This window comes from Coregonus lavaretus (genome assembly GCF_964263955.1).
Source record: "Coregonus lavaretus genome assembly, chromosome: 22".
NCBI lineage: Eukaryota > Metazoa > Chordata > Actinopteri > Salmoniformes > Salmonidae > Coregonus > Coregonus lavaretus.
This window is the reverse complement of record NC_140009.1, coordinates 35,286,453-35,311,678: the sequence shown is the minus strand read 5'-3', so window position 1 is coordinate 35,311,678 and position 25,226 is coordinate 35,286,453. Positions and strand designations below refer to the sequence as shown.

General features: G+C 46.3%; 1 protein-coding gene across 1 annotated transcript in view; it reads left to right on the top strand.

Annotated features, from left to right (window-relative positions):
* The window catches only part of huwe1 (HECT, UBA and WWE domain containing E3 ubiquitin protein ligase 1), an 81,463-nt gene that overhangs the window by 29,888 nt on the left and 26,349 nt on the right, over positions 1 to 25,226 (top strand). Inside the window, exons 20-52 of the mRNA XM_084187819.1 lie at positions 504 to 696; positions 897 to 988; positions 1,584 to 1,804; positions 1,977 to 2,034; positions 2,383 to 2,559; positions 3,614 to 3,859; positions 4,177 to 4,310; positions 4,491 to 4,600; positions 4,897 to 5,085; positions 5,347 to 5,563; positions 5,870 to 5,992; positions 6,300 to 6,537; positions 10,098 to 10,320; positions 14,535 to 14,719; positions 15,091 to 15,153; positions 15,963 to 16,085; positions 16,191 to 16,286; positions 16,534 to 16,803; positions 16,973 to 17,125; positions 17,256 to 17,383; positions 17,632 to 17,713; positions 17,896 to 18,072; positions 18,290 to 18,431; positions 18,780 to 19,026; positions 19,319 to 19,499; positions 19,797 to 19,992; positions 20,304 to 20,471; positions 20,781 to 20,929; positions 22,940 to 23,048; positions 23,209 to 23,432; positions 23,873 to 24,084; positions 24,356 to 24,538; positions 24,909 to 25,084. Of these exons, the coding sequence (XP_084043945.1) occupies positions 504 to 696; positions 897 to 988; positions 1,584 to 1,804; positions 1,977 to 2,034; positions 2,383 to 2,559; positions 3,614 to 3,859; positions 4,177 to 4,310; positions 4,491 to 4,600; positions 4,897 to 5,085; positions 5,347 to 5,563; positions 5,870 to 5,992; positions 6,300 to 6,537; positions 10,098 to 10,320; positions 14,535 to 14,719; positions 15,091 to 15,153; positions 15,963 to 16,085; positions 16,191 to 16,286; positions 16,534 to 16,803; positions 16,973 to 17,125; positions 17,256 to 17,383; positions 17,632 to 17,713; positions 17,896 to 18,072; positions 18,290 to 18,431; positions 18,780 to 19,026; positions 19,319 to 19,499; positions 19,797 to 19,992; positions 20,304 to 20,471; positions 20,781 to 20,929; positions 22,940 to 23,048; positions 23,209 to 23,432; positions 23,873 to 24,084; positions 24,356 to 24,538; positions 24,909 to 25,084 (5,485 nt within the window). The remainder of the gene's footprint in view (positions 1 to 503; positions 697 to 896; positions 989 to 1,583; positions 1,805 to 1,976; positions 2,035 to 2,382; positions 2,560 to 3,613; positions 3,860 to 4,176; positions 4,311 to 4,490; positions 4,601 to 4,896; positions 5,086 to 5,346; positions 5,564 to 5,869; positions 5,993 to 6,299; positions 6,538 to 10,097; positions 10,321 to 14,534; positions 14,720 to 15,090; positions 15,154 to 15,962; positions 16,086 to 16,190; positions 16,287 to 16,533; positions 16,804 to 16,972; positions 17,126 to 17,255; positions 17,384 to 17,631; positions 17,714 to 17,895; positions 18,073 to 18,289; positions 18,432 to 18,779; positions 19,027 to 19,318; positions 19,500 to 19,796; positions 19,993 to 20,303; positions 20,472 to 20,780; positions 20,930 to 22,939; positions 23,049 to 23,208; positions 23,433 to 23,872; positions 24,085 to 24,355; positions 24,539 to 24,908; positions 25,085 to 25,226) is intronic.

Here is a 25,226-nt window from a genome sequence, read left to right as displayed (position 1 = left end):
TTCCCCTGTCATCGCTCGCTTTGTGACTGACAGGTGCCTGTCCTATCAATAGATCACTAGAAGATGAATATTGTTAATTCTAGTGAGAGTAGGGTTAATAGACTTTTCTGACTAGCGAATTAAAACTTTTAAATGAAAAAGTAGCCGGCTGACAATATTTTATCTTATGGAAAACACTGTCTTCCTTCACATAGCCCTCCTCCAACTTCACTCCATCTCTCCCTCATCCTCCTCTGCCACACAGCATTACAATAAATAGTCATTCTCCCTCATTGGTTTCACCACTTCCTCTCCTCCTTTCCTCCCTCACGCTTCCCTCCTGTTCTACCCCCCCCCCCCCCCCCCCCCCGGATTGCCTTTACGGTTTGATTCCCTGCGCCTCCCCCTACCCTCCTTCCCCAGTCCCTCTCCTCCTAGTTGTTCCCTACCCCTCGCCACTCTGTCTCTCACTCTCTCCCTCCCCTTCTTTTTATCTCTCTTTCTCCCTTTTCTCTCTCTCACAGTCTCTCTCTCTGCAGGTCCCGGCCACCCGGGAGGTGCTTGGTTCTCTCCCTAACGTGTTCAGTGCCCTGTGCCTGAACGCGCGAGGCCTGCACTCCTTTGTCCAATGCCAGCCCTTTGAGCGCCTCTTCAAGGTGCTGCTGTCACCGGACTACCTGCCTGCCATGAGACGACGCCGCAGCTCTGACCCTCTGGGTGAGTGTAGGAGATGTGGGTGTGTGTTTATAGGAATCTAGTATGGTGAGAGACTTTTGAGAGGAGTATGAACTTAAAGGAAGAACACTACACTGTTGAAAAACGGGTGTGTGTTCTAGGAATGTTGTATGGCGACACTTTACGCTGTTGATTCGGTTGAGATTCTTTGTCTGTAACCATTCTAATGTGTCTGTCTACAGGAGACACTGCATCCAACCTGGGCAGTGCTGTGGATGAACTGATGAGACACCAACCCACTCTGAAGACAGACGCCACTACTGCCATCATCAAGGTGGGTTCACAATGACATGTACAGGAGTCCTGGAAAACCAGAAATGATCAGCACCATTGATCAGGGATAATGGAATACAAGTACTCAATGTACAAATGCAACTATTTAGCAGGTTACAAGTACTGACAAACTTTCAAACTCTACGATGTTTATTGAATGTCAAGTGCAGTAAAAATTGGTTAATGACCAGAACAACCAGTAATTGGAACAACTGTTGGCATACCGCTAACCTTTTTGCCTTATGCCCCATTTCATGGTACTCGAGTACTCAAATTTATTATTTTCATGAGTACACAAACTCTCTAAAATGCCCTACCCTACCATTGATAATGTCTAGACTACTAGTTTTACCTCACCATATGACTTGATCAGAAAATATGTTCTCTTGTTACAGCTTTTAACTAGGGCCCAGAGTTGAACTGGTTCAGGTCACGTGGTCACGAAAAAACCTAGGTCCTTAATCATACAGATTGACCATGTTCACTGCATAGTAAACTAACCTGGATCAGTGTGATCTGAACAGGAACAACTCATTATTAAGCCCTAGAGTTTTCCACGGTATAGTAAATGAACACATGCTTGTCTTATCTCCCAGTTACTGGAGGAGATCTGTAACCTGGGCCGAGCCCCAGAGTACATCTGTCAGAAGCCCTCTATCCAGAAGACTGATGGCACCGTGACCGCGCCCCCGGCACGCTCCTCCCACGCCGCCGAGGAGGCCTCCAGCGAAGACGAGGAGGAAGAAGAGGCACTCCATACCTTCACCCAGCAGCAGGGGGAGCCAGAGAGCAACAGACAGTCAGTGCCAGTTGAACTGTATGACATACCAAATCAGAGATGTGATTTTTCCTGATAAATTCAGGATTTATTGCTCCTCTGATATTACATTTCTTTCTCTATATTCATCAATTATTTGAATGTATTTTTCACATTTTGTTACATGTGTTTGCGGTGGGGAGTTGGAATGCTGATGGTGTTTTTCCTATAGGGTTGTTGGCACAGAAGAGAGGATACCCATTCCTCTGATGGATTACATTCTCAATGTGGTACGTGGTGTCGAAGCTCTTTCACATTCTCTGGTTATGCGATGTGTTGAGTGTTTCACCAGCAATAAAAAAGCACACTTAAATCAAGTCCCTTTCCACTAAACAAAACTTGTCAATTAAACAATTCTAGTCTCCAAAACCATATTATCAGATTGTTTCCCTTGTGTGTGTTTAAAATAAATCTGCACATTGGGTTGGGGTAGGGTTGAAACAAATAATCACTTTGGGGAGCATATACCAGTGTGTAGACTCACTTTTGTTAACTATTGTTTTCTACTATCGTCTAATCAAGCACTTTTTGAGACGTTCACATACTGTACCTTAACCCTCCCTGGTGTTCCCTCTCAGATGAAGTTTGTGGAGTCTATCCTGAGTAACAACACGACCGATGACCACTGTCAGGAGTTTGTCAACCAGAAGGGCCTCCTGCCCCTGGTCTCGATCCTGGGGCTGCCCAACCTGCCCATTGACTTCCCCACATCAGCTGCCTGTCAGGCTGTAGCCGGGGTCTGCAAGTCCATACTGGTGAGACCTGACACTGGGGATATGGGGACATGATATGGGTAGGGCCAGTTCTTTTTAGTAGTTTTTAGTATAAAAAAAAATATTTCACCGGTATTTCAAGCATTATCCGCTATGTTTGCTGCAGGTAGAAAATCCTAGGACATTTTATTGACACAAACTCCAATTGTGTCAATGAATTGACACACAAAAAGAAAAGAGATTGAAACGTGGTAGAATTGCCCTTTTAAGGTGTTGGCCAAGAGGTTGGGACCTCTTGGCGTAATGGTTAAGGTGTTGGCTTGGCAGTCGCTGGACCTGGGTTTGAGTCCTGGTCAGGGCTATACCCAGAGTTCGCTACAACATACTTCCATGATTGGTTTAATTGACTCTCCCCTTAAACTGCCCGTAATTGACCAATCTTTTGCTAAAACTTCTGAGTCTGTTGGAGAGGATCAGCTTCAGCAAAGTGAGGCGTAGAATCACTGATCTACAAATAGTATTCCTTGCCAAATAGGCTTTGTACGATTAACACGCACAACCAGACATTGATTGATCGATTGGAGACAGCTTGTGTCAATTAAATAACTTCTTAGGATTTTTTACCTGCAGCAAACCTAGTGGATAATGCTGGAAATAGGTGGTTTTTTTTCTTCTTCAATACAGCCAATACAACTGGCCCTAGATATGGGGATATGGTTATAATAAAGGGGTAGGAGGCATGCCAGGCTGTAGCCGGGGTCTAAAAATCTATACTGGGAGGACGGGGAGATGTGGGGATATGATTTCAATGAATTTGTTAATGACTGAGCTCAAGCAGAGCTGAACAACTATACACTTTAGAAAATAGAATATAAACGTACATGTTACATTGATGTAACTGTGGTATATTGTGACTAAGCTCCTGGTGGCATCCCAGACCTGTGCTGGTCTTCAATATCTGACAGCTGTGTGTGGTGCTTCTGTATTGTGACTAAACTCCAGGGAGACCTGTTAAATGTAACCAACTTCAGTCTCTGATCCCTGTGACTGTGCTGTATTGATACTGAAGCGCCGTGTGTCGTCCCGTGGTCCCCAGACCCTGTCCCATGAGCCCAAGGTGCTCCAGGAAGGGCTGTGTCAGCTGGACAGCATCCTGTCGGCCCTCGAGCCGCTCCACCGCCCCATCGAGGTCCCCGGGGGCTCCGTGCTCCTCCGAGAGCTCGCCACCGCCGGTCACATGACCGACGCCACGCTGTCGGCCCGGGCCACGCCCCTGCTACACGCACTCACCGCCGCGCACGCCTATATCCTGATGTTCGTGCACACCTGCAGGGTAGGACAGGTAAGAAGCCTGGAAATCAATCAGCAAGGACCTCTCATTATGTCACACCACACCAGTAGCCCCCAAAGTAAAGGCTGTTAATTAGGTGTTGATATTTTGCACACAAAAAAAGTATATATTCTATTGATTTGAAAATGTCAGCAGCATATAACCAACCAACTGTCGAGGTATTGCAGCTTTATTGTCTCTGTGGATTTCAAGAGAACCATCTCTGTGGTTTTTAGGTAATTGTTGGGAAGGAATTGCTTGACTGTGAGTGGGTTAATAGTGGTGTGTGCATTAACCGTCCCCTCTTTTCCCCTGTTTGTGTTGTGCAGAGTGAGATCAGGGCCATCAGTGTGAACCAGTGGGGCTCCCAGCTGGGTCTGAGTGTTCTCAACAAGCTGAGCCAGCTCTACTGCTCTCTGGTCTGGGAGAGCACCGTGCTGCTGTCCCTCTGCACACCCAACAGGTACGCTAAACTGATACTTTTTCTCCTCCTGGCTCTCTCTATCCCCCTCTTGCTTTATCCCTCTATTTTGGCCTTGGGTTTCTCTCTCTGGTTCTCTATCTCTTTCCCCCCCTCTGTCTGGCTTTATCTCTTCCTCAGCAGTCAGCCAGCAGCACACATTAACCTCCTCTCCTCCTCCAGTCTCCCCCCAGGCTGTGAGTTTGGCCAGGCTGACATGCAGAAGCTGGTTCCCAAGGAGGACAAGCCATCTGGCAGCTCCACCACTACTGCTTCAGGATCCAGGAGAACTGGTAATGAAGACCTCCTACTGGAAAAACAGCCAGCAGAAAATGTTATTATCAAATATTTATGAACAATAATTCATGAAATATGCAATGGGACATTTGTTGGGCAATGTTTGGCAGTGTGCGTCAGGCAGTTTTTTTTTTTTACATTCTGAAAACTGCCAACTTCGGAATGTTGGAGTTTGTCGGCCATCGTTTGAGCAATGTGCAAAGAAAGAAATGAAGAAGCATCTTTTAGCCAAACTTTTTCTTCCAGCCCGTCCACCACTAGCTCTAACCACGAGGCCTCTCTCTCTCCCTAGCTGAGTCTGAGGCTGTTGCTTTGGACCCCTCTGCCACGGGTCTCCTGGAGGGGATGGGGTTGGACGGGGACACGCTAGCCCCAATGGAGACAGACGAGCCGACAGCCGGCACCGCTGACCCCAAGACAAAGTCTAAACTGACCCCCGCCATGGCCACACGTATCAAGCAGATCAAACCACTGCTCTCCGGTAAGGAAAACCAGGATTTTTCTCTTTATTTTCATGTTATTTTAGTTTAATTATAGTCATGTAGTAGGCATAGGTCAAGTGTAGAATGGTATCCCCACCAAATACAGAAATGTAGTCAGAATCTCTGCATTCGTGAGAAGGGTGTGTCCGATGTCTCTCTGATGAAGGTCGAAACACGTCCACTGTGACTCCTGATTCTTTATTTGCGAGTGCTAGCTGTATTTTTCCTACAGGTGTGTAACTCTCCCCTCTCTTCTCCAGCGTCGTCTCGCCTGGGCCGGGCTCTGGCTGAACTCTTTGGTCTGCTGGTGAAACTGTGTGTGGGCTCTCCAGTCCGCCAGCGCCGCTCTCACCATGCCACCAGCACGGGCACTGCCCCCACCCCCGCCGCCAGGGCCACTGCCTCCTCCCTCACCAAGCTGCTTACCAAGGGCCTCAGCTGGCAGCCCCCGCCCTACACCCCCACCCCTCGCTTCCGGTACGTTACTCAGTCAGGATCAATTCATTCAGACCCAAATTCCAAGAGAATCAACCCATAAGCCCATACAAGCTAACCTCTTCTATTGTTCTGAGAGGGTGGATAAGATTTGGTAATAGTTTTGTCTTGCTTCTGATAAGCCCAGTGGGTTGTTCGCTTGTGTACATCGATCATGTCACATGTAGGAGGGACAAGGGGTTAGTTTGGGTACTGGGCATTACTCTTGTCTGAACGATTCCAACTGCATCTATCGAGCTGATTTATTGCTCCTAGTGTCAATTTTAACACTATCACTTCTTTCTCCAGGCTGACGTTCTTCATCTGCTCGGTGGGCTTCACGTCCCCAATGCTGTTTGATGAGAGGAAGTACCCCTACCACCTCATGCTGCAGAAGTTCTTCTGCTCCGGAGGACACGACGCACTCTTCGAGTGAGTGGAGCACCCTTGCTTAGCTCTGTTAATATCTGACAGACTTGCGTTGTTGGTACTTCTTTACATGGAATTTGTCGATGCCCTCTAGCTACAACTAACCCTACTACTGTTGCTGACTACTTGACTGACTGTACATACATATTGGGATTTGGCACTACTTTGTCAGCATTATCAGTACAATCATTATGAGTATGGACTTGTTTTACCTGATCGTGTGAGTTGACCAGGACAATTATGGGCTGTAATTCTGTGTTTCTCTGCCCAGCAGCACTGACACATCTCTCCTTCCCCCCTCTCTCCCCAGGACATTTAACTGGGCTCTTACTATGGGTGGTAAGGTGCCTGTTTCTGAGGGCCTGGAACACGCTGAGCTTCCAGATGGGACAGGGGAGTTCCTGGATGCCTGGCTGATGCTGGTGGAGAAGATGGTGAATCCCAGTACTGTGCTGGACTCACCCCACAGCCTGCCCGTCAAGGTCCCTGGGGTCACCCCCACCACCCCCCAGTTCAGCGCCCTGCGATTCCTCATCGTCACTCAGAAGGTAGAGGGTGTGTGTGTTACGTGGTTGGTTGGTTGGCATCTGTGGAATGCTTGTGTGTGGGCTCAAGGTCATTTTATTTATATATATATATATATATATATATATATATACTCAGCAAAAAAAGCAACGTCCTCTCACTGTCAACTGCGTTTATTTTCAGCAAACTTAACATGTGTAAATATTTGTTTGAACATAACAAGATTCAACAACTGAGACATAAACTGAACAGGTTCCACATACATGTGACTAACAGAAATTGAATAATGTGTCCCTGAACAAAGGGGGGGTCAAAAGTAACAGTCAGTATCTGGTGTGGCTACCAGCTGCATTAAGTACTGCAGTGCATCTCCTCCTCATGGACTGTACCAGATTTGCCAGTTCTTGCTGTGAGATGTTACCCCACTCTTCCACCAAGGCACCTCACTCTTCCACCAAGGCACCTGCAAGTTCCCTGACATTTCTGGGGGGAATGGCCCTAGCCCTCACCTTCCAATCCAACAGGTCCTAGACGTGCTCAATGGGATTGAGATCTGGGCTCTTCGCTGGCCATGGCAGAACACTGACATTCCTGTCTTGCAGGAAATATATATACACTGCTCAAAAAAATAAAGGGAACACTAAAATAACACATCCTAGATCTGAATGAATGAAATAATCTTATTAAATACTTTTTTCTTTACATAGTTGAATGTGCTGACAACAAAATCACACAAAAATTATCAATGGAAATCAAATGTATCAACCCATGGAGGTCTGGATTTGGAGTCACCCTCAAAATTAAAGTGGAAAACCACACTACAGGCTGATCCAACTTGGATGTAATGTCCTTAAAACAAGTCAAAATGAGGCTCAGTAGTGTGTGTGGCCTCCACGTGCCTGTATGACCTCCCTACAACGCCTGGGCATGCTCCTGATGAGGTGGCGGATGGTCTCCTGAGGGATCTCCTCCCAGACCTGGACTAAAGCATCCGCCAACTCCTGGACAGTCTGTAGTGCAACGTGGCGTTGGTGGATGGAGCGAGACATGATGTCCCAGATGTGCTCAATTGGATTCAGGTCTGGGGAACGGGCGGGCCAGTCCATAGCATCAATGCCTTCCTCTTGCAGGAACTGCTGACACACTCCAGCCACATGAGGTCTAGCATTGTCTTGCATTAGGAGGAACCCAGGGCCAACCGCACCAGCATATGGTCTCACAAGGGGTCTGAGGATCTCATCTCGGTACCTAATGGCAGTCAGGCTACCTCTGGCGAGCACATGGAGGGCTGTGTGGCCCCCCAAAGAAATGCCACCCCACACCATGACTGACCCACCGCCAAACCGGTCATGCTGGAGGATGTTGCAGGCAGCAGAACGTTCTCCACGGCGTCTCCAGACTCTGTCACATGTGCTCAGTGTGAACCTGCTTTCATCTGTGAAGAGCACAGGGCGCCAGTGGCGAATTTGGCAATCTTGGTGTTCTCTGGCAAATGCCAAACGTCCTGGACACTACGCTGACAGACACAGCAAACCTTCTTGCCACAGCTCGCATTGATGTGCCATCCTGGATGAGCTGCACTACCTGAGCCACTTGTGTGGGTTGTAGACTCCGTCTCATGCTACCACTAGAGTGAAAGCACCGCCAGCATTCAAAAGTGACCAAAACATCAGCCAGGAAGCATAGGAACTGAGAAGTGGTCTGTGGTCACCACCTGCAAAACCAGTCCTTTATTGGGGGTGTCTTGCTAATTGCCTATAATTTCCACCTGTTGTCTATTCCATTTGCACAACAGCATGTGAAATGTATTGTCAATCAGTGTTGCTTCCTAAGTGGACAGTTTGATTTCACAGAAGTATGATTGACTTGGAGTTACATTGTGATGTTTAAGTGTTCCCTTTATTTTTTTGAGCAGTGTATATTAGTACCAGTCAAAAGTTTGGACAGACCTACTCAAGGTTTTTCTTAATTTTTACTTTTTTCTACGCTGTAGAATAATAGTGAAGAAATCAAAACTATGAAATAACATATATGGAATCATGTAGTAATCAAAAAAGTGTTAAACAAATCAAAATATATTTTATATTTGAGATTCTTCAAATAGCCACCCTTTGCCTTCATGACAGCTTTGCACACTCTTGGCATTCTCTCAACCAGCTTCATCAGGTAGTCACCTGAAATGTATTTCAATTAACAGGTGTGCCTTGTTAAATGTTAATTTGTGGAATTTATTTCCTTAATGCGTTTGAGCCAATCAGTTGTGACAAGGTAGGGGTGGTATACAGAAGATAGCCCTATTTGGTAGAAGACCAAGTCCATATTATGGCAAGAACAGCTCAAATAAGCAAAGCGAAACGACAGTCCTCCATTACTTTAAGACATGAAGGTCAGTCAATCCGGAAAATGTCAAGAACTTTGAAAGTTGCTTCAAGTGCAGTCGCAAAAACCATCGAGCGCTATGATGAAACTGGCTTTCATGAGGACCGCCACAGGAAAGGAAGACCCAGAGTTACCTCTGCTGCAGAGGATAAGTTCATTAGAGTTAACTGCACCTCAGATTGCAGCCCAAATAAATGCTTCACAGAGTTCAAGTAACAGACACATCTCAACATCAACTGTTCAGAGGAGACTGCGTGAATCAGGCCTTCATGGTCATATCGCTGCAAAGAAACCACTACTAAAGGACACCAATAAGAAGAGGAGACTTGCTTGGGCCAAGAAACACGAGCAATTGACATTAGACCGGTGGAAATCTGTCCTTTGGTCTGATGAGTCCAAATTTGAGATTTGTGGATCTAACCGCCGTGTCTTTGTGAGACGCAGAGTAGGTGAACGGATGATCTCCGCATGTGTGGTTCCCACCGTGAAGCATGGAGGAGGTGGTGTGGGGATGCTTTACTGGTGACACTGTCTGTGATTTATTTCGAATTCAAGGCACACTTAACCAGCATGGCTACCGCAGCATTCTGCAGCGATACACCATCCCATCTGGTTTGCTCTTAGTGGGACTATCATTCGTTTTTCAACAGGACAATGACCCAAAACACACCCCCAGGCTGTGTAAGGGCTATTTGACCAAGAAGGAACGTGATGGTGCTGCATCAGATGACCTGGCCTCCACAATCACCTGACCTCAACCAAATTGAGATGATTTGGGATGAGTCGGACCGCAGAGTGAAGGAAAAGCAGCCAACAAGTGCTCAGCATATGTGGGAACTCCTTCAAGACTGTTGGAAAAGCATTCCATGTGAAGCTGGTTGAGAGAATGCCAAGAGTATGCAAAGCTGTCATCAAGGCAAAGGGTGGCTATTTGAAGAATCTCAAATATAAAATATATTGTGATTTGTTTAACACTTTTTTTGGTTAATACATGATTCCGTGTGTTATTTCATAGTTTTGATGTCTTCACTATTATTCTACAATGTAGAAAATAGTAAAAAATAAAGAAAAACCCTTGAATGAGTAGGTGTGTCCACTCTTCACTGTGTCTTCGTGTGTGTATGCACATCAATGTTTGTTTCAATGTCAGTGTATATTTTGATGTAATCTATGTAATACTAACCCACTCTCTCACTGTGTTCAGGCGGCGTTCAACTGCATCCGTAGCCTGTGGAACAGGAAACCCCTCAAGGTGTACGGGGGCCGCATGGCTGAGTCCATGTTGGCTATACTCTGCCACATCCTTCGTGGTGAACCAGTCATCCAGGAGCGGCTGGCAAAGGAGAGGGAGGGCACGGCCCGGTCAGAGGAGGAGGGGGGCCCAGGGGCCACAATGGTGCCTGTAGGTCCCAGCTCTGGAGCTGGAGGTGAGAGTGCGCTTCATTTTCTCATTTTCAGTAAGGCAACATTATTAAGGATTGGTTGATGCTCAATGTTAAATTCAAATCTTCTGTCGATGAAACTCTGCAAATCAACTTGGTTGGAAGTACACAACACACTCCCCCTCGTCGTGTTCCTGTAAGCCGTTACCGAGAACCACATACCGGATCTTTGATAGGGTCATTAGCATTTGCCCCCACCTAGCTTGAGTTCTAGATGTCGTTTTTTCTATTCGTTGTTGTTGTTGTTATTATTATTATTATTATTAATTCAGTTTTGTTTCAGTTAATTTTCAGACTTGATTTACTAGTTTTTATTTACACTACATGACCAAAAGTATGTGGACACATGCTCGTCGAACATCTCATTCCAATAACATGGGCATTTAATATGGAGTTGGTCCCCCCTTTGCTGCTATAACAGCCACTCTTCTGGGAAGGCTTTCCACAAGATGTTGGAACATTGCTGCGGGGTCTTGCTTCCATTCAACCACGAGCATTAGTGAAGTCGGCACTGATGTTGGGCGATTAGGCCTAGCTCGCTGTCAGCGTTCCAATTCATCCCAAAGGAATTCGATGGGGTTGAGGTCAGGGCTCTGTGCAGGCCAGTCAAGTTCTTCCACAACGATCTTGAAAAACCATTTCTGTATGGACCTCGCTTTGTGCACGGGGGCATTGTCATGCTTGAACAGGAAAAGGCCTTCCCATAACTGTTGCCACAAAGTTGCAAACACAGAATCGTCTAGAATGTCATTGTATGCTGTAGCATTAAGATTTCCCTTCATTGGAATTAAGGGGACTAGCCTGAACCATGAAAAACAAGCCCCAGACCATTAATCCTCCTCCACCAAACTTTACAGTTGGCACTATACATTGGGGCAGGTAGTGTTCTACTGGCATCCGCCAAACCCAGATTAGTCCGTCGGACTGCCAGATGGTGAAGCGTGATTCGTCACTCCAGAGGACGCGTTTCCACTGCTCCAGAGTCCAATAGCGGCAAGCTTTACACCACTCCAGCCGACGCTTGGCATTGCGAATGGTGATCTTAGGCTTGTGTGCGGCTGCTCGGCCATGGAAACCCATTTTATGAAGCTCCAGACGAACAGTTATTGTGCTGACTTTGCTTCCAGAGGCAGTTTGGAACTCGGTAGTAAGTGTTGCAACCGAGGACAGACGCGCTTTAGCACTCGGCGGTCCCGTTCTGTGAGCTTGTGTGGCCTACCACTTCATGGCTGGGCCGTTGCTGCTCCTAGGCATTTCCACTTCACAATAACAGCAATTATTCACAAGAATGATGTGCTTAATGTGTAAAGCAGCTGTTGAGATTCACCTTCCCTTCCCTCTTTAAAGGGAGAATCCATATGTTTTGCATAAATGCAAATAGCCATGTCTATAAAGTCATGGCTTTTTTGTATTTTAATGTATGTGTACATAGTGTGAAACACCTGCTCTTTCCATGACATAGACTGGCCAGGTGAAAGCAATGATCCCTTGCTGTCACCTGTTAAATCCACTTCAATCAGTGTAGTTGAAGATGAGGAGACCGGTTAAAGAAGGATTTTTAAGAAAGAAATTTGAGACATGGCTTGTATGTGTGCCATTCAGAGGGTGAATGGGCAAGACAAAACATGTAAGTGCCTTTGAACGGGGTATGGTAGTAGGTGCCAGGCGCATCGGTTTGAATGCGTCAAGAACTGCAACGTGCTGGGTTTTTCACGCGGAGCGGTTTCCTGTGTATCAAGAATGGTCCACCAGTCATCCAGTGAACTTGACACAACTGTGGGAAGCATTGGATTCATGGGCCAGCATCCCTGTGTAACGCTTTCGACACCTTGTAGAGTCCATGCCCCGACGAATTGAGGCTGTGCTGAGGGCAAAAGGTGGTGCAACTCAGTATTTTGTACACTGTATATTGCTAAAATAAATGTTTAAGGAGCTACAGGCAGGCGCCACATACATTACTACAAGACCCATTACTACTAACCAAACATGGCAGGTAAAAAAGAAAGCCTGAGCTGGGTCGGAATAAACCGGAAGTATCCGGTTTTCAAGCTTCACCTCTTCTCTGGTTTTCCCCTGATTACCGGATGCTTCCGGTTTCTACCCGCCCCGTTGAGGGTGCGTTACTACAAGACAAAACTCAAATCAAGCCTAATGGACTTGTAAGTATAGAAGCCCAGTTTGCTTTCATATAATTAAAAAAGCTTAAAAGTAGTTGAATGGGATAATGTCTTGGTGTGGGGTGAAAGAATCCAATACCTTGTATACAGTATAAATACAATTATTGTGGGAGCACCTCTAAGAATATGAATTAGACTGTTTTGAGAAGGTTTTAATCCTAACCAACCTGCATACACATTGTTTGAAGGACAATAGACCAACATAGTAGTGTTGCGTGGGTCAGCTGTTTGTTTACCAGCTAATAACCCATCCGCAATCACCAGACTGTGATAAAGTTAAAATCTGAGGCCCGACCCTAACCCTCAAATATATTAATGCGCTGTAGGCTACAGTCAAATGGTGGAATGATTTTTTGACCGGGGGTGCAGGAATTTTCTGGGCCTAATTTAGACATTTATTATCATCTCTGACATTTTGGTAGGCTGTTTGTTAGTCAACTAGATACATGCAGCTTCTCTTCTGTCATTACATGTTGCCCAAGAAGATTTTAATAAACAATTGCTCACCAGAATGTCATCTATATCGATATTCATTCTATACTTTTTCTGTCATATTTGCTTCTTTTGTGGAGAAAAGACATGTAGGGACCCGGAAGAAAATGCAAAGGGGTCGGAATGACTTTCTGTGCAGAATTTCGAAATGACATCCGTTTGACTGGTTGTAAGGAAATAGAAAGCGGTGAAATGGACGCAACAGGTTTCTGATAAGATTTCAGTTTGGCTTGGTGCACATTTTATGGGGTTGAAATACTATCAGCTTTTATGATGCTGATAAAGATAGCACCTCTACAGACAGTATCTAACTGTACATTTGCATCCTCTCAAGATGCTGAAATAAATAAATCATATTTCTCCACTCCTGTTCCCAAGTCAACATTTTGCCTACATTTGGTGTAACATTTGATTGCAAGAAATGTTTAATTCTGCAAGAGTTAATATGAAGACACAGAGGTTATAGACCTACAGTCAGTGTCCAGATTTCAGTTTCCATTTAACCCATCTGAACAGTAGGCTACTTCCCTTGATGTGCCATAGGCCTATTTGAAGTCCCCATCTTGTGACTGTCGAATTTGTAGAGCGCCTCACAATCATCACACACAACATTGGCACTCCTTTACCACTTCACCAAATCTTTCCCAAACATAACTTTTCTGGCCCTCCCTTCTCTTTATTTTCAACTCTCTGTTTCAGAGTTTCTCTTATTGAATTAAACTTCCTTTGGATGACGTTAATAACATGGCGCGTTTACAGTTAGGCCCTAATGCTTTGGCTTACGCACTAATGCCTAAAGGCGTCAGCCTGCTTCAGTTCGGCTGGCGGCTAGGGGAACCAAACGAGTGAGCTAGCATACTCCCTTAAAAGAGCTCTGCTTGAAAAATGAGTAGAAATGGTAATAGTACTTTTTGTCTATTTTGAGACACCGTAGCCAGTATACACTTCCTCAAAATAGTCAGGATTAATTTAAGATGACTCAAGAAACCGATCTTAGTCGATGTTTGGTGCTGTATTTCTCTTTGAAAAAATGTTCATGAAAACGAGTTGTCTCTAGTTAAATGACTACAAATACTTTATCGAAGAATCCCTACAGTTGACCAATCACGGAAAAAGGAGCGTTGACTTCGGCCGTCAAACTTCAGCTGGCCTCAAGAAGATTTTATTTTCTCCAAAACTAACATTTATGGAAAAATTTTTTTTTTTTCAACCCGATCCACATAATGTTTCATGACCCTAAACCCACCTGTCACGTGGATATAATGGCTATTGTAGTAGGTCAAAGCTTTGTGCTGGAAAACCTTGGTAGAGCATGGATGAAGTAGTAGTTGTGATGCTCATGGGAATTTTGCTTCTTTTTTTGGTTTCAGACCAATGCTTCCTTCTCACTTAAAACATATTTTTTGTGTTTTAAAAGCAGCGAAAGCTGAATTATTTAATGCAATTTACAATGTTTATGCACATTAAGGATTAACATACAAGAACTATCCAACGACACTATAATTTCAAATGCTTGAATTTAAAATCCAGGTGGAGGTGGAGCAGTAGGGGCCCCTGGAGCAGCAGTGACTGCAGCAGAGGGGCCAGCAGGTTCCGGGTCAGGACCGGCTACCGGAGGCAGTACAGCACCACCTGCACCAGGGGGAGCAGCAGAGGACTCTAGTAACTCTACTCCCAGGAGAGAACCACAGGTTAACCAGGCTCAGCTACAGCAGGTAAGGGCACAGGAGGGAAGTGTGTGTGGGGTTGTCAAGGGGTGTGTGTGGTTGTTGATCAGTTTGCGTTTTTGGATTCCATTAACTTTGGGACTGTTTCTTCATAGAAATGTCTGTTTTTTGACAGACTGTTTTTCTCATAGACAGATTGACATTAGACATTTGACAGCTTCGGTAGATATAATTGCTTGCGTTGCTAGATACGATTGAAAGCATTGATTCGATAGCCTCTGTTGCACATTCACCGTATTGTTAACTAATAAGGTGGTCATGTTGTAATAAGTTTAATTGGACTGGTTTTGTTGTCAACCTGTTGTCCCCTTGAACCCTCACCCTGGCGTGGCCTGCTCCACTTTGTCTCGTTATGACAGGGTCAGGGAGGAGGCAGAGAGCGGGAGAGGCAGCCAAATGTCAACCAGCAGCAGCTACAGCAGGTATACAGCTAGCTGGCTCCACATCCTGTGTGAATCTGAAAAATAGGAACAGAGTCCATTTTATATTTACTCTATTTTCTGAGCTGTATATGTTTTCTCTACGCTGTGCTGAACTTGCACATTCTTTTCGATGCGAACTGGCGCGAGCGCACATTTGAATATAATTGAATCTGTTCTCTTGTGCTTGTAATGGGGTCACGGCTTAAGGGGGAAAGGAGAGATAGTGGGAGGATGGAGGCACATTTTGGGGGATAAATGTGGAAAGAGACCTGTGTTAAATCAAATGGATGGAATTTCAAAACATTGAGGCATAAGATCTGGGTAGAGGGTAGGATATCATGCTATGTAGAGGTTAGGGAGGATGGGTAGGAGGTCACTCTGGAAGGAAGTCACTCTGGAACAATTAAAGAAAATAAAGGAGGATTTAGGAATGTCTGGAAGAATGTATGCGTGAGATCCACTGATCACACTGTGCCACTGTCTGCTCCTTTTCTCTCGGTCTCTCTCTGTCCCTATCCATTTTTTGTGCTCTCTTTTTCATTTTCCCTGGTCACTCTGATCTCTCTGTGCCTCTGTCCTCTCTTCCTCCCTTCCTCTATCAATCACATGTATTTTATAAAGCCCTTTTTACATCAGCAGTTGCCACAAAGTGCTCTACAGATACCCTACCTAAAACCCCAAGAACAAGCAATGCAGAAGCACAGTGGCTAGGAAAAACTCTGCTCTAACCCTGTCCTGTGACTCTCGCCCCATCTCTCTTTCTCTCTCTCCTCTAACCTTATGTAACCCTTGTTCTCTCCTGTGTCTAGCTGATGGACATGGGTTTCTCCAGAGAGCATGCCATGGAGGCCCTGGTCAACACCAGCACCATGGAGCAGGCCACAGAGTACCTGCTCACACACCCTCCTCCTCTACTCAGCGGAGCCGTCAGGGTACGACCACACAAACGCAGAGAGAGGGAGCGATGCTCATATTAGACACACGTGACCCCTCCCATAGTGTATATTAAGTGTACTTGCATGTCCCTCTGTCTGTAGGACATGACCATGTCAGAAGAAGACCAGATGATGAGAGCCATCGCCATGTCTCTGGGACAAGAAGTCAGCATGGAGCAGCGCTCTGATTCGCCCGAGGTGCGCCGCCACACACACACTTAGACACACCCCCACGCACAGGCATACGGAGGGAACAAACTGCTGAATGAATTGAAACATGAATGGATGAAGATGGATGAAGGCTCGTAGATGAACATTTCAGTTGATCGGCTCAGTGGAATAGTAGCCATATTGCTTTTGTCTATACAGTGCTCTCAGATCTGGACAGGGCCCACCACTTCACCACCACATCCGCTCACATTCCCTCTGTCTTTTTCTCTCTCAGGAGGCGGCGCGTCGTCGTGAGGAGGACGACAGGAGAGCGAGGGAGCGTACGGAGGAGGAGGAGGCTCGCTGCCTGGAGAGGTTCCTGGAGGCCGAGCCCCTGGACAGTACGGAGCTCCACGCCTTCACTGACTCCATGCTCCCCGGCTGCTTCCATCTGCTGGACGAGCTGCCAGACACAGTCTACCGCCTCTGTGACTTGCTCATGACCGCCATCAAGAGGAGTGGCCCCGAGTACAGGGACCTCATCCTACGACAGGTCGTCAACCAGGTACGTAACATGGTGTGTGTGTAGTTAGGTGTGATTTGCCCTGAGTAAAAGTTTTGTCACATACACCAGATAGGTGCAGTCAAATGTGTTGTTCAGAGACTTCATTGTTATTATGCAGTAAGTATCAGTGTACCAGCCTCATATATAATGTCATGTTTCTGATCTGTAGGTGTGGGAGGCAGCAGATGTGCTGATCAAGGCAGCAGTACCCCTGACCACTAGCGACACCAAGACGGTGTCTGAGTGGACCAGACAGATGGCTACCCTGCCCCAAGCCTCCAACCTGGCAACACGCATCCTGCTGCTCACACTGCTCTTTGAGGTACAGACAGACATACTACTGCTCAAAATATTTGTTTGAGGTAGTGGCAGAGAAAGAGATGCACAGCAATTCCTTTCTCACTCACTCACTGGCCCTGTATGCTGATCCATCCTGTCTTGTTTTCCTTAAGGAGTTGAAGCTATCGTGTGCCAGGGTGGTGGAGAACAGTGGGATCCTCAATGTTCTCATCAAGCTGCTGGAGGTGGTGCAGCCCTGTCTGCAGGCTGCAAAGGAGCAGAAGGACATCCAGACACCCAAGTCAGTACCACCCCCTCCCCTGGCTCTGATGAGAGGACCGCTAGAGATTAGCTAGCTGGCACACCTGCAGGAATGCCCTTCAAAAATACACTGTCCAGCTAGAAATAACAGGATAAACGATCTATTTCGTTTTACAATGCCTTACGAGAGAGATAATTACTTTAGGTGAAGTAAATGTATAAGCATTGCTCCTCCCAGACAAACTGCGATGTACAATACGGCTGAACGTTGTCTGTGACTCTCTATAGGTGGATCACTCCAGTGTTGCTGATCATTGACTTCTACGAGAAAATGGCAGTCTCATCCAAACGCAGAGCGCAGATGAACAAGGTAAGAATAATGTCCTCCGGGTGCCCCATAAAGATTAACCCACACTATAGGATATGCATATGATTACCATCGTGTCGCCATATCTGGACTTTTCCTCACCCTTCTCTCACTGAAAATACAGTTCTTCTTGTTTCCCATGGACAATAAAATCATATCTTTCTTCACTCCTCCCCTCCCTCCAGTACCTGCAGCCCAATGGTAATAACTGGCGTTGGTTTGATGACCGGTCCGGCCGCTGGTGCAGCTACTCTGCCTCTAACAACAGCACTATAGACTCAGCCTGGAGGGCCGGAGAGAGCAGCGTCCGATTCACCGCCGGACGCAGGCGATACACTGTACAGTTCAACACCATGGTCCAGGTAGGAACTCTTCCTCATAGCCTCTTTTATATATGCCACTCCAACTCAAAGAAAATAAGAGTCGACAAACATTGAAACTTTTGTAAAAAATCCTGGTTTTAAAAGCATGCTCAATGGAGAGTATTCATTGAAAGTGCTTTTCAGTTCAGTAATGGGCTTAATTTGGGTCTGGTAAACCGTTTCCCTTCTCAGATTTCTTTTAATGTTTCTATTCCAGGTGAATGAGGAGACTGGTAACCGTCGTCCGGTGATGCTCACGGTCCAGAGAGTGCCTCGCGTTCCTAAACCGGCCAAGACGAGCAGCTTAACGGAGTCGGAGGGAGACAGGGGCAAGGCAGAGGAGACCCAGACAGACCCAGGTGATGACTGGACCAACTACTACTAGATAGGAGGAGCTATCGTTCTAGTATAGCCTCAATCCGGTTTATGAGAGGGAGGAGGTAGACTGGCAAGGCAGAGGAGACACACAGACACTCATATAACGGCCTTCTAGATGGGAACACAACCCCAGTGTTTATAAGCAGTTACGGTAGATTTAAAGCACATTTTCAGCTAAAAGTGCAGTGTGTTCTTTACCTTTTGTTAGCCATTGCTATAGCCACAAACTGCACTCACTCTGTTTAGATGATATGTATGTGTGCCATTAGACCAGTTATACCGTTTCTCTAGTTGTATACCATAGTAACATCCCCCTCTGTTTCTTTCAGACTCTGCCCCAGTAGCCGTGGAGATGAGTGCTCCAAAAGAGGACAACGCTACCCCCCAACTAAAGGAGTCCTCCTCTGGACCCTCTGCTCCCCCCGCTCCCCTGGACCCCACGTCGGAACGCACCGGGGCAGGAGGAGCCATCGTGGTGCAGGGCCTGACGGAGGAAATGACCACAGTGCTCATCAGAGCCTGTGTCTCCATGATCAGTGTCCCTGTGGACCCAGACACCCTCCACGCCACACTAAGGTTCCTGCTTTACTTCTATATTCTTCTTGTTTGCTTCTTGAATCTTTTTTGTTATTAAAAGTGTCTGAGTGTTATGAAAAGCTCTAGACCATTTAGCTGACAGTGGCGATTTTGTAGAAGGGTTTACTTGCAATGACTGTTATATGTGGTTGTTTTTACCTACCTAACCTTAGTTGGATACACTGACTGTGTGTCGCTCTGTCTGTATAAGAGCGTCTGCTAAATGACTAAAATGTACTTCTGGAATATTTTGTTAGTGTCATAAAAAAAATTATGTATTTTTCTCTTTCAGGCTATGCCTGCGCCTGACGAGGACCCACCATTACGCCATGATGTTTGCTGAGCTGAAGAGTACCAGGATGATCCTGGGGCTGACGCAGGGGTCAGGGTTCAACGGCTTCACGCCCCTCGTCACCCTGCTGTTCAGACACATCATTGAGGACCCTGCCACGCTACGGCACACCATGGAGAAGGTACTGGATATTAAACCCCTCCCTCGCTGATACCTACCCAGCATGCATCTCAACAGCCCTCTCCTTGTCTCCTTCATCTGCACAATGTGCTAGAAATGGACAGGCGAAAGCTCCAACACATTGCACATTCACCTATTATTTACAGTATTTTCTGATTTGTGCAGCTAAAGGAAAGGAAATGGAGAGGAACCCATGTTAGACTGTTGAGATACACTCCCAGTCAGTGTTAAAATGTAGTGCAATATAGCCATTAGGGTTTTGCACTGAGTGACAGTGCCGCCTGTCTACCCTCTCTAGGTGGTGCGGTCAGCAGTGACCAGTGGGGCAGGCAGCACCACGTCAGGTGTGGTATCAGGCTCCCTGGGCTCCAGAGAGATCAACTACATCCTGCGTGTTCTGGGCCCTGCCGCCTGCCGGAACCCGGACTGCTTCGCTGACACGGCCAACAGCTGCGTCCGCATCGCCCTGCCCGCACCCCGCGGAGCTGGTACGGGTACGTTAAAATACTCTCATGGGAAAAATCCATATTTTATAGGAGTGGATAGTTAAATGGCTACAGGTCTATCTAGCTGGATGGACCATGCAAAGCAGCGTGGTATGGTGACCAAATCTTTTTTTAAACCACTTCCGTATACATCTTGGACATTTCAGACAGACCTGTGGCCATTCAACTATCTGCTTGCACATATAGCTCTCGGCTAGTTCCGTATTTTACAGTGCGTCTTAACAATGTGACTGTGTGATTAGAAGTGTATATGGTTGCTCGAAGTGTTTCTCTCTCTCTCTCTCCCTTCCTCTGCTCAGCCTCAGATGATGAATTTGAGAACCTGCGTATCAAGGGGCCCAATGCGGTGCAGCTGGTGAAGACCACCCCCCTCAAAATGTCTCCGCTGCCCCCCATCCCTGACACCATCAAAGAGGTCATCTATGACATGCTTAATGCCCTGGCCGCCTACCACGCACCTGAAGAGGGTAAGACCCTCACACAAGCGCTCTATCCCGATTCCTCGCATCCTATCTTCTTGCCTCCTTCTCAACGGTATTGGACAAAAAGGTCCAAGGTCCCTCCCCTCGGTTCTTCTTGTCCAATGCATTAGGAGAAGGAGTGGAGGAGAGAGGAAGCGAGGAAAAGATACATTGAGACAGCGAGTTATGGAGCCATGTGATCTAACAGAATATCTGATAACGAAGCTCCAACATCAATGTTGCATTGTAGCTACACCTGTGTAAAGTGGATGGTTTTGTGGGCTAACTTACTGTGTGTGTGTCTCTCTCCTATAGCGGAGCGTCCAGAGGAGCGTGCGGTGGCGGTGCCCGCGGGGCAGGACCTGTGTCAGATCCTCCAGGATGTGGGCGACGATGTTTACCAGCAGTACAGACTCACCAGACAGGGCAGCGACTTCGACTCACAGTCCGCTTTCCATATCAACGTAAGTTTCATGTCTGGCTGGCTGTTTTGTAAGAGTCATTCTGGCCATGGTCCTGTTTAAGTAGAGCACACGGTAGCAAAACGTTTTGCATCGGGAAACAAAAGATATGGGTCCGTTTTCTGAAGCCGCATCGATCACATCAATTCTGAGACCCATCTGACATCAGGACAAATTTTTCTCCGCAACCCGACCCACCCGCATAGAATTCTTCTGAGAGATTTATTTAGACCTAATTGTGTTTATGACTCCAGAGTAGTACACTATTATGCTATTCCCATTCCCTGCATGTCTATTTAACATTTAGGATAAAAGGAAACCATGCCATGAATTAAGAACGATAGGCCTGTCTTATTTTCACAATGCAATGCTGCACATTGACAACTCAAATCGCTTTGAAGAAGAGCCTTCTAATTAGCCGTCTTCTTACCTAATGAAAGCCTATAGCCGACATAACAAAACAATACCTTTACATTCAATATTGTTTAGATAATCAAATAGTTTAATTGAAACTTAAATAATTCCCTGAATCGAATAGGCTATAGGTTGCAAAAATAGACTAGCTTTTTTTAGTAGGGTACTCAAACTTTGACTAACCGGACAGGTTTAAACTTTATATAGCCTGTGTATGGTCTAAATCAGTGGTCACAACCTTTTCTGAGTCAAAATGCAAGCTGATCTACTGCTCAGATTTTTTTTTTTTTAAACATGACTTAAAAAACATAAGCCTATGCAACATGAACCAATTAAAAACAGTTCTGTAGCAATGAGGTTTGTGCAGTAAGATATAGGCCCAATACATTATCACTGCATATGGGCTATTCTTGAATTGCCCTGCCAATGTTGTTCTTCTCAGACCATTTAGAAATTATATTTTTTAAATGTAGATGTATGATCACACTGGTAATAGATCATTTGTTTTATTACTTGTGAGGCACAGCTAAGTGAGCATAATATTTTTACTGGACTGATGGCCTGCATCTGATGGTCAGTCTGAGGGGAGGGAGGGGGCAGTGGTGAGGCTGCCTCTCACCGGCCCTCCTCTCTCCCTCCCTCTGCTGAGAAAAGGGGACACAGTCTTCCAGCTAATGGCGAAACTCACTACAATATTTCTGCCTCATGCACCAATTCATATTGTTACTCCTATGACCAGACAAAGTGAAATATTCCTCAATATTAAAAAAGACACAAGCCACTAATAATAACAATGCAAGCTTATCGAAACATTTTGATATACTCATTCATTGCAGCTGCAGTGCTGGTTGTAGCGTGAGTGGAAGTAGGGAGAACGTGCAGTGCTGAATAACAACTTAAACAGGAACTTAGGCTACGTATATAAACAGCAGCTCTTTACTGTATTCGTTGAGTCTAGTTTTGAAATGTCACAGTATCAACTTTGCTGTGCGTTCGAGGCTTCTTTTTACGGTCTATGGCTCAGGGAAACTGCAGACACGGTGATCTGAGCTTTCTGGCAGGCCTATAGGTACACTTGATTTGCTCTCTGGGCCTGCTGAGTAGGCGGAGTTCTACCTTCAGACACATGAAATGGTTAAAAATGCGAACACTTTGCCTTCCCGGCGCTAGGGCAGCTGAATCAAGTGCACCTACTGCCGAAAAGAGAAAAAAAAAAAGAACGCAAGCCATTTTCGCGTGAGCTATGGAGTCAGGGAAAATTAACTTGGCAACGTATTGTCGCGTGGTGGAAGGTAACATAAGCTCTGCACTCTGACAAATTAGGAATGTTTCAGCACTACACATAGGCCTACTAATGTACAGTTACTCATTTTTTTGCTGGGTCAATCACTGGGAACGGTGGGTATCCGATGCAGGACTCTGTGTTCTTGTTGGACAATTTCAGGTGATTACCTCTCCGTTTCAAAACGTTTTTCTTCTTGAACAGGACCCAGGAGTGTGATTGTCTTGAATCAAAACATTGATATGTATGTTTTGAAAGCTGCTGTATTGGTCTAGATATTGTAGGTCATCTTTTCTCCCCCTTCCCTTTTCTCTCAGCCCCAAGTGTTTGCTGCAGATGGAGCTGTGGCTGACTCCTCTCAGTCTGGCACACCCCAGGGAGAAGGTGAGACACTCCCTCCCTCCTCCTCACCTCCAGCCTCCACTGGTACTTTTACAATACACTTATTTCCTTAGTTTGGTCAATTTATATGATGCTAATATACAAGATACTGTATTTAAACCAAATGAATGATCCTAACTCTCCTCTCTCTTTCCTCCCGTCCATTTCCCCTCCCTCCATCTCCCACCCTCTCTCCCCTCCTCAGCCTCTACTCCAGAGGAGATGCGTGAGGAGAAGAAGGAGGTGGAGGGGGAGAAGGGAGCCAGCTCAGAGGAGGGTAAGGGGGCCAAGGCTAAAGCCTCCAAGCCCCTGATGCCCACCTCCACCATCCTGCGTCTCCTGGCAGAGCTGGTCAGGTCCTACGTGGGCATCGCCACCCTCATAGCATCCTACTGCTACACGGCCGGACAGTCTGAGCTCATCAAGGAGGTGGGTTGGTTCGCCTGGATTGGGCAAAACGTCCAGCTTTCACAATCTATAGAGTTTTACTACTGAAATACATTTGGCATAATTTGCCTCAAGGGCTCAATGCTTTGACTTTAAACACGATGTTGACAAACTCCTGTTTTCCTCTTCCCATCCCTGTATTGCCATAGCTATTACTCCAACCTCATTAGAGATGTGTAATATATCTTGTGTTGTTTCTATTTAACATGACTAGTCCTCTCTCTGTGTGCTGTATAGATTTATGTATATCATTTCTGTAGAAGTATGTACAATACGTTCCGCCAGTCCTCTCTTTTGTCCCTCTCCTCACCCTCTGCTACACCACTGTACTGCTCTATATTTGTAATATGTTATTTATAAGTCTTGTCCTCCTGACTCCCGTCTCGCTCTCTCTGTCTCTCTCTCTCTCTCTTCCCCTGCAGGACTGCAGTGTGTTAGCCTTTGTGCTGGACCACCTGCTGCCCCACACCCAGAGCTCTGAGGACAAGGACACCCCGGCCCTGGCACGCCTCTTCCTGGCCAGCCTGGCAGCTGCCGGCACGGGCACCGATGCACAGGTGGCCCTGGTCAACGAGGTGAAGGCCGCACTCAGCCGGGCGTTGGCCATGGCAGAGGGCACGGAGAAACACGCCAGGTGAGGCAGTGGGCTGGGCAGAGATTTCATATCTGTCAAAAACCAACTGAGCTGATGGCTTTTCTATGGAGCGCATATTTTTGACGGAGGCGGAGACTACAGATGACCATGCGTTATTTGTCATTTTGATGTGCGTCAAAAGTTGAAATGAGTCGAATGTATTTGACAGATGGTCAGATTCATAGGGCATTCTTTATGCATTTGATCTGTCCCTTTGTGGCTTCACTGAAAACTCCCCCATTTTCTCTCTCCTCCCCTCCTCCCTCCCCAGGCTCCAGGCGGTGATGTGTATCATCAGCACCATCATGGAGTCGTGTCCGTCCACCTCTAGCTTCTACAGCACGGCAGCATCCAAGACGCAGCACAACGGCATGAACAACATCATACGCCTCTTCCTCAAGAAGGGACTGGTCAACGACCTGGCTAGAGTACCACACAGCCTCGACTTGTCCAGGTACACACACACTGATCCTCTTAAACCCCTTACTCACCCTCTTACAGAGGATTCACATTGCTTACTACTTTATAGTAAGGCATCTGTGAAATCTCCCCCTGTGGGTGTTTATTCCAAACAGCATGCAAAACTGCACGTTGACTGGTAGCCTTTCTAGCACGGTGCCAAAGCTGGCTTAAGAGCTTCTCTTCCCCCTTTGGTTATTGTAACGTCGCATTGCTTACATTTGCATAGAGTTCAAATATGCTCAACTATCTTGTCCCCAATGGTCAAATCGCTGAATGTCTCCTTGTCTCTTCCTTCCATTGAGAATGACTGACTGATTTCTGGTATTTCTGCATATTTTCTCACCTTTGACTTGTTATCTCAGTCCCAACATGGCAAACACAGTGAATGCAGCTCTGAAGCCCCTGGAGACTCTGTCCCGCATCGTCAACCAGCCCAGCAGCCTGTTTGGAGGGAAGGGAGGATCCAGCAAGAACAAGACTGAGCACGACACTGTGGGAGCCGCCAGGGACTCAAACAGCAACACACAAGGTACCTCAGGTGATACACACACACACGTTTGCACTCATAAACACGCATACACATAGTAGACATACACACATGTAGTAACAAATATGTACACACTACACACAAACACCCACATACTCCCCAGAACCACAGGGAATTAGAAAACTCACATTTA